This window comes from Talpa europaea, assembly GCF_964194135.1.
Source record: "Talpa europaea genome assembly, chromosome: 6".
Classification (NCBI taxonomy): Eukaryota; Metazoa; Chordata; class Mammalia; order Eulipotyphla; family Talpidae; genus Talpa; species Talpa europaea.
The window spans coordinates 14382024-14390590 of record NC_140072.1 but is presented as its reverse complement, the minus strand read 5'-3'; the positions used below and the strand labels follow the sequence as shown (position 1 = coordinate 14390590).

The following is an 8567-nucleotide window of genomic DNA, read 5'->3' as shown; positions in this document are numbered from 1 at the left end:
GTTCCCCCACCCCCCAGCACTGAAGGGGAATAGACAGTGAGGAATTAGGTCCTTGAAGGAACTAAGTTGGACATTTGGAGGTGAGGCCTTTCCACCCAGGCCTCCGAGTCCGCTGACAGCCACACCCAGGCTGTGGGTAGGTGTGAAGCTGCTACTGCCGACTGTGGTATAATATTCTTCTGGAAGTTCCTTCCTTTATTCTGCTGTGGCTCATCAGAAGAATGTAGCAGTTGCTTGCTGGAGTCACCTTTTTGGAAATGAGCTGTAGGGGTTTTAGGAATGAGATGGAAGGAAGTGGAGAGCTGGAGACAAGGGGAGGTGAGAGAGACTACCACCCCAAGGACAGAGGCTGAGGGCGATGTGCAACAGGGCCAGAGCAGTGTCCAGTGGAATCATGGGTAGGAGGTGGGGTACCTCTGGGCTTGGTCTTCACCAAAGATGGAAGAACTGGGGCAGAGGCAACTGGCCACTTGCCTAGGAGACGAAACTTAGGCACCAAATAAAAAAGACCCCATGCAGAATGGCACCCTCTACCGACCCAGCAGTCTCAGAGGACCTGCCCCGGACAAAATCCAGTTGTGGGAGGCCGGGCCTACTGCTGGGAAATCAAGGAAATTGCCCAGTCCAAGAAAGCCACTGTGGCGTCCTGTAGGCGGAGCCAGGTCCAGCGGGCAGCCTCGCCGAACTGTGTCTTCACGCAGTCCCAGGTTACCTCACCTCTAAGGAGAAAGCAGAGCAGTGAGTGGTGTGCAGCTGTACTAAGTCACAGGGCTGCGGCTCAGACCAAACCTGCATCCTGGAGGGGCCAAGGGATGAACGAGGGCAGGCAAGGCAGAGAGAGACATTGAACACGGGGGCCTTGTCCCTGGGGAAAGGGCACGGAGCCAGGGTGGGGTCTTACCCGCACACATCGTGGCAGTGCTCCTGGGCCAGGGCCAGGGCCTCCAGCAGCACGTGCCACAACGGCAGCAGCACGTTCTGATAGAGAAGCAGGAGCAGCTCCCGCAGAGAATGGAGGAGCTGGTTCAGGCCATCGGGGAGCTGGGTCTGTAGCTGGACCGTGGAGAATGAATGGGGTTGGAGTGCTGGGGAATGCATGGCGGCCCTGAGGACCCAGTCCACACACGCCTGCGCCTTCCCAAGAACTCAGTCCCAGGGACACCAGGTTGCCACTGGCTTACCCTCTGGGAGAGGCTGGAGATGATGTTCCCCAACCAGGCTAGGAGGGAGGCAAAGTGGGCAGAAAGGAAGCTGAACATGGCATTAGCGCAGTCCCAGACCATCTGCAAGCTGGGCCTCATCACCGTCAGCAGTTGCGAGCCCCAGGCCGGCAATGTTTCCTCTAGCCAGCTGCAGAAGAGGGGGGAGGAGGAGGGCAATGAGTTTCCTCAGAAAGCTCGGCTCCCCTGGAAGAGCTGGGGGAAGGGAAGCCTTGGGAAAAGAAAACCACAGCCACTGCTCACTGATGGTCAGTGCAGTGCAGTCACCACCCTGCACACCCTCCTCTGCCCCCCACCCCATCCCCAGGAAGTGCTCACCTGTAGCCTTGCAGGCTGTAGGAGTAGAGCTTGGCACATACTTGTTGGCTGGCAGGCAAGAAACCAGATGATTGAAGCAACCGGCCAGAGAGGGAGGCTGAGTAAAGGGGACCTCTGGTGAGCACTCAGTGTGCCCACAGGCTGCAGAGGTGGCTCTAGTCTGCTCTAAAGCATGTTTGGAGGACGCCGGGCCTAGGGAGAGCCCTGATCTTAGGTCTCAGGAAGCCCTGGGTTTGAGGGTCTGCCCTTCTACCTATCAGCCGTGATCTTAAGCTAACGGTCAAAACTTTCTGATCCTCAATTTCCTCGGAAATTAAAAAGGAGTTAACAGCTACTCAAACGAGACCATGAATCTATGAGTATTTATTTATTTATTTGTTTGTTTATTTAAAGATTTATTTACTTATGTATACAAGAATTGGGTTACAGGCCGGAGATGTGAGAGGATTGGGGTACAGGCCAGAGGGGTCAGAGGATTCACCAGAGACAGAGTGGGGAGCAGAACAGGCGGATCTACTGAAATACACTGCCGAGGGGAGCAGCGGGTGAGTCAGGAGAGGTCTGCTGCGCCATGTGGGTAGCTCCCTGGTGGGGGAGTGAACTTGTGCTGCAGTGGCTGCGGACAGCTTCATAGGTTGTGTCTTAACCCTTGCACCACCAGGGAGGCCTGAACATATGAGTATTAATATACCACAAAGCACTAGACTGACCTGAAGTGGGGGTGCTAACGCAGTGGACAGAGAAGTTTGTCTGCAAAGTGTTTGGCTTCAGTATCAGGGCAAAGCTGTGGGCATGGGGGTGGGGGATGCTGCACAGCTCTATGCCAGACCCCCATGTTACTTTCCTCACCTACGATCCCTGCTTACCCTGGAAAGAGCTGTGTGACCGGACGTCATGGCACAGGAAACCTATGGCAAAGACCAGCACCAACAGAAGTAGCCTTGTCCAGGGCAGCTGGAAGCCCCGGGCCTGCTCTAGTAGACCCTAGGCAGAGAGGGGTCAGGGAGGAATGGTCATAAGGGGGAAGGGCTAGTCTTTGCCTCTTAAGGCAGGCCTCAAGCTACGCCTTCCAGGAAGATCAAGCCTTCTATTACTCCAGAAGAAGAGGGTATTCCCGAGACAGGTGGGGCAGGGATGGGATCCAGGCCCAACCCAGGGTGTACTGAGACAGATGCAGGACAGTGTGTGGGCAAGGGAGGGCTGGGTGCCGTTACCTTGCAGGCCATATCACAGGTGACGACATCCTGGTTCTTATAGTTACCCTTCTTCAGCAGTTCCTGGTTGGTAAGCTTGAAGGACTGAATGGTTTCTTGCAAAGATTTCTGTGTCTGTAGGGTAAAAAGAGTGGGTTGAGAATGTAAGATTTGACCCATAGGGAGTTCTGAGCCTCCACCCTGCCTTATTTTATTTTCCATGCCAAATACACAAACAGAACACCTTCTCAGGGGAGGGGGGAACATGGCCGAAGGGTACAAACTCAGAACCCAGGCAAGACTCAACCTGCCATACCCTCCCAGCTCACCTTCTTGGGAATCTGCTCCCAGGACTTGAGCAAGTGCTCCAGCAGCAGGCTGTGGGGAAAAGCACAATCCCTTCCAATCAGGGGGCCCACTTGACCCCTCTTACCTTCATTGGCCCCTTCAAGTTGAGACTCTCCATCCCACCTTCCACTCTCAGAGGAAGAACTTGCTTCCTAGAGGCCTCCCAGCAATGTGCCCACTCAACTTGAGGTATGAGCCCAAACAATAGGGACAGGAGAGAGGTGGGTGACCCTCCCATCCCCCACCTGCCTGGACTGTGACAGGTGCTTGGGGTATAGCTGCCGCCAGACGCTAGCGCTGAGGGGGTCCACTGTTAGGCACTCAGTCAGGCTGCTCAGGAGCTGCACAGGGAACAGAAGGAAGAGCCTGCTGGGGCACGGGGCCACCTGCCTCCTGAGGCCACCCCTCTACCCTAAAGGGGGGAGATCCCAGAAATTCCTGAGAGGCACAAGGGGAAGGGTACCACTTCCCAGCTACAGCCTGAGCTGGAAGACCACTTGCCTACAAGGGGCTGGACATCAGAGACCAGCCAGACCTGAGTGTGCCATCTGTTCAGCACTGTTCTTCTGAGGGCAGAACATGAGGGAGTGGGGCATGCAGCTGTCAGGACTGAGTTCAGGGGAGCCCGGGTAGACAGGGCCTTCCGTCAGCAGACAGGGGCATCTGTAGCAGAGCCTTGGGAAGGAAGGAGCCTCCCATCATCTCCTCACCTCTTTCTTCATCTCAGGGGGGCAGTTAGGGGTGGCTCTGGACAGGAAGGAGGGGAAGTAGGTATGCAGGGTGGATTCCGGCTTCGCGCCCAATGCCAGCACCTTCAGTCTTGGGTAGAGCTGACACAGCTGCTCCTGCAGGCTAGGGTGGGGGTGAGGAGAGCCAGGTACAGCTCTAAATGGAGCCGTGTGATATGTCCCCTTTGTCTGCCTTATACATCCATATCCTATGCCAGGGAGGAGGTCACTAAGAGCCTGGTGATGGCTCTGAACCATAGACAGCTTGGAAATATACTGAAAGTCATGGATCCTCTTGCCAGGTAAAGGCCCATATGCCAACACATTCAAGGGGCCACATGATTTCAGGGGGTTAATTAAGCCCTCAAACTTGCAGGTTGAGAACCTAGGATCTAGGGTGGCTGGAGGAGAAGGAAAAGGAATATACTGCCTGTTCCTGATCCTCCACTTAGATCCCTCCCAGCAGGTGTGCCCCAGGGCAGCCCTACCTGGGTGTCAGGGAGTTGTTGGGCATATAGGCGAAGTCCAGAAGTGGGAATAAGTCCTTGGGGCCAATCATGCCAAAGCCTTTGGTGAGGTTGGGGTGCATCCTATGGGGAAAGGAATAAACAGGCTTGTGGGAGTTTACCACTCAGGCTATGATCCCAGCTAAGACCAATAACAGGAAAAAGGGGGTGAACACAATGCTACCCCCATTTCTTAATGACTCCCTCCCTTTCCTCTTCACCATCCCATTCTGGGTTGGGAGAAGCTGGGTCCTGATTTTCCTCCCTTCTATGGAGATCAGAATCACAGCATCCCAGTTTTTGAGATAGTGACCTGTAGACACCCACGCCTTCCCCTGCTGTTCCCCCATGACTTACAGGAGCAGTCGATCCAGATACGCAATGGCATAGGGAGACAGAGACTTAATGCCCAACACAGGCAGCATGATCCCCAGCCACACTGCAGAGACAAAGGTCAGGGAGGACACCTCAGGCTTGGATGCCCTGGGGACATTAAAGAGGAGCTCCCTGGCTCCAAGACCTTTTCTCTTTCTTCTCCCATGTACTTGTTACCTTTCAGTCCCTCGGTGAGGTTGGTAAAACCTGCTTGACCCAGGGCCCACATGATGGTCAGACACTTTGGCGGTCGGCTCTGGTGGGACCTCAGCAGTTCTAGGAACTGAGGAGATGGGCGGAGAGGCAGGTTTGGCTAGGGCCAAATACCAGAAACATCCCCAAAGCCTGGCAGGAAGAGAGACGTCAACTAGGAGAGGAGGGGCATGCCAAGGGGAAGTGGAGTGGTAGTGATTCAGAGAATGGCTCTGGCACCAGAATGTGGCTTCACCCATACTTGCCACTTACTGGTTGACCGACTGAAGGTAAGTTACTGAACCCCTCTGACTCAATCTTCTTATGTATAAATGGGAATAACAGCAGCATCTGCCCCATATGTATACAAAGCAGAGACAGACAGTAAGTGCTAATAGTGCTACCTATTAATACTGGACTTACTGGGACTTCCACCAACTCTTAGCAGAAGACCCATACCTATCGGCAGAGATTCTGCATCGTCCTCCTACTTCTAGGTTCCTGGTATCTTTAGCACCAGCCTGAGCTCACCTTGCCTAGGTTCATGGTGGCAATCTTGGGCTTGTCTTGCAGAATTGCCTGGATACAGATGCGGTAACCATGAAGTGACTCCCCTGGAGAGATATGTGTTATCAGAAAACCTGAAACCCCCTTCTGGCAGCTGGGAGCCCAAAACCCAGGCCCAGTGAGTCCTAACCTCCTCCTCCCTTTTCAAAATGTAGTGTCAGGATTAGCACATTTCTCTGCTGGAGACAGACCTACCCAGCCACTCTGAGCAGGAAAAAGAGAGGGGCTCACAAGTTGGGGCTGGGCTATCTCTCAGACTCTCTCACCTGGTGTCTTATCCAGCTCTTGCAGCATGGTGAAGAGACAGTGGTCAAAAAAGAGCTCCAGAGACCCAGCTGCCTTCGCCAGGAGCCCGCGGATGATCCCACGCAGTTCCCGGCTCACCAGGCTGTAGGGATAGTCTGCGGCCAACAGGCTGCACGTCAGCACTAGGAACAGACGCCCCTGCCAGCTGAGAGCCTCTCTCTGAAGGTGGCCAGTGGAGATCCCTGCACTGAGGGTGGCATCCTCCCCATCCCAATGAGGCCCAGAAATGTTCACAGCCACAATATGAAAGCAGCTCCAATCACCCATGGACAGCACAACAGTGGGGGTCCTGGGCTCTGTCACTAAGGTGCTCATCCACAGCCCTTTCAGAATTTTCTTGAACTTGTCTGAGGGAGTTGGAAGAACTAACCATGAGGATGCTGGCTTAGTGTGGGTTCACTTAGAGGTGCTTGAAGCTTGTAGTTGAGATAACTGGCCAGGTCCTTCAACCACACTGACGGGTTCCCAGGGAACACGTTTTGGCTCTTGTCCAGTTCCTTCTGCAGAGCTGCCACGTCCAGCTGCCAGGGACACAGTTCCCCTCATGGTAAGTTGTGGGTGAGTTGTGAGTGTAGGGCAACAGGACAGTGGGAAAATGGCTGAACTAGGAGGAGGTTGGAAGAATAAAGGGTTTCTGCTTTTAAACATAAGCAGTGGAATGCCACAATGTTGCTGCATCCAGATCTTTGAAGATACAAGGTAGCTGGAATTGCTGATCTTAAAGCCCACTACTTTTAGGCCTTTCATAGCTTCAAGGAAAAAACAGAGGATAAAATGGAAAAACGAAAGATCACTGCTTCCATGGGGCGAGAACTACAAGAGATTTCTCTAACCCCTCCTGGTATTCCTGGGGTTCTTCAAACTAATCAATTTCCCTATAAACTACGTATTTCCTTTCCATCGTAAGTGCCTTGGGGTCTCCAGCCTTTCCTGAATGCCTCCTGTCAAGCAAGTGTCCCAAATTCCACGGTTCCCGCAGCTGTGGCTCCCCCCTTCATCTCTATACCCCAAGTCCTTGTCCGTTCCCCGCCTAAAGTTTAGGCACACTCACAGCTTTCATTGCCTCTTCCAGGCTGCGGAAGCGGCCCTGTTTCTGCTTTTGGTTGGTGAGGGTCGTTGCTTTCTTAGCTGGCTTCTTGTTCATTGGTTTCTTAGACTCCACAGCAGGGGGTGGAACCTGCTCCTTATTCTGCCGTTTCATGATTTTCTCAAAGCCCCGCTCATAGAGGGTGCTTGTAGTCTGGATTGGAGCTGGATGATAACAGGCAAGAGAAAGGAAGGCCATCCTTGAGTCAGAAGCACCTCACAGTGACAAGTGAGTCCTTCTCCCACAATGTCACCCAAATTCATCTCCAGAAAGGAGCCTGCCTCAAAGCCCCTTCTTGCTGCCCACCTTAAGCAGCAATCCAGGGAGTCCTCCTGGTTGCTTCTTTCCCTCATCACAGCTCTTGAGTTCATGGGCTCTTTCATTGGCATGAGACTTTTTTTTATAAGGTAAATCTGAGTCTGTGAGAATTAGTGGTGGGGTCAGATACACAGAGCAGGCTGCTTTGGTGAGCCTGTACTAGTCGGGAGGTCAGGATTTTCCCATCTTGGTTCTACCCCAATTCCTCTTGATTCAGATGTGACAACTGTATAATCAACAAGTGGTAAGCTTTCTTCAGTCCTCCGGGAGACTGAGGACACAATGATTGGGGGCGAGGGTGGGGAGGGGTGGGGGGGTGGCTCTTTTGCCCTCTGGGCCTACTGTCCGCGCCTGCCCCGCCCCATGTGCGGTAACTTAAGGAGGCACCAAATATAAGGGACCAGGATGGCTCTTTTCAGCTCTGCCACCTGCCCAGGGACAGGGCTTGGGCCGGGAACAGCTGGTAGAGTGTGAGCGTGTGTGTGTGTGTGTGTGTGTGTGTGTGTGTGTGGGCGCGTGTGCAATGAGCTGAGCGTGCAAGACCGGAATCCCAGTCCCCTCTGCCATGCGACTCTAGACAAGGCATCCCAGTTCCCCGGGCCTCAGTTTACCAGCCATGACCTCCCGCAGGCTACCTCCGGTGGGGCTTAAAACACACCGCAAGGGTCGCGCTGCTCAACTGGGAGGTGCTGAGCCGCGGGCAGCTCACGCCGCGAGGAGCCGGGGTGCTTCTTCCCTGTGGGCGCCGCCACCCTGCAAGGGCAGGCCCGGGGCCGGCGGCGGCGAGCGGCGGGCCGGGCGGTACTCACGGGTCAGGTCGTATTTCCACACTCCGTTCGCCTCCCCGAGCGCCCGGCGGTCGCCTCCGCCGCCTTTACCTCGGCCGCCGGCCCCGGGCCGCCGCCCCTTCTTCACCACCTCCCAGCGCCCCACACCCGCAGTCCTGCCCGCCATGGCTCCGACCCTCCCGCCACGGCCACCTCCCCGGGCTTTCCGGTCCCGTGTGGCCGCGCCTCGCTCTGCCACGTCTCCTCGCGGGGCCACGCGGCGCTGACGCCGCCCGCAAGGCAGCCTGGGACTTGTAGTCTCTCGGTTTCGCCAGGGTCTCCTCCGCGAGGGGTTGGGGCTCCTTCTTAGCAAACTCCAGGCTCTTAAGATGTTGAGATGAGGGGCTGTTCAAATCAGAAAACTTTTACTGGGCACCTGTTGTGTGAAGGCCATTGCACGGGGTGGCTTGGTGGAAATTTAACTGCTAGGGCTTTTTGTTTCCTTTCTAGTAGTGCTGGAAGGATGTAAGGAAATAGTTCCCACTCACTGGGAGCGTTTGGATATTAAATGCTTTCTTCCTTCTACAAAAGTGCTAGTTTTTCTGTTGCTAGTGATTAACTTTGGGTTTATTGGGCTATAAA

At 54.6% G+C, this 8567-nt stretch overlaps 1 protein-coding gene across 3 annotated transcripts; it reads right to left on the bottom strand.

Annotated features, from left to right (window-relative positions):
• Window positions 1-592: 592 nt before the first annotated feature.
• TMEM214 (transmembrane protein 214) lies at window positions 593-8252 on the bottom strand (the record flags this gene model as incomplete). 3 transcript variants are annotated; one of them, XM_084236065.1, is made up of 17 exons in its annotated part: window positions 593-719; window positions 902-1047; window positions 1182-1350; window positions 1539-1635; window positions 2405-2522; window positions 2753-2866; window positions 3061-3109; window positions 3329-3420; window positions 3790-3931; window positions 4296-4397; window positions 4671-4752; window positions 4866-4971; window positions 5412-5494; window positions 5714-5848; window positions 6124-6274; window positions 6805-7004; window positions 7968-8252. In XM_084236065.1, the coding sequence occupies 17 exons, from the start codon at window positions 8110-8112 to the stop codon at window positions 593-595; spliced, it is 2058 nt and encodes a 685-aa protein (XP_084092191.1). The 3 variants fall into 3 exon arrangements, with proteins under 3 accessions (XP_084092191.1, XP_084092189.1, XP_084092190.1); XM_084236063.1 differs by having other exon boundaries at window positions 902-1053; window positions 7968-8112; XM_084236064.1 differs by lacking the exon at window positions 5714-5848 and having other exon boundaries at window positions 902-1053; window positions 7968-8112.
• Window positions 8253-8567: the final 315 nt, after the last annotated feature.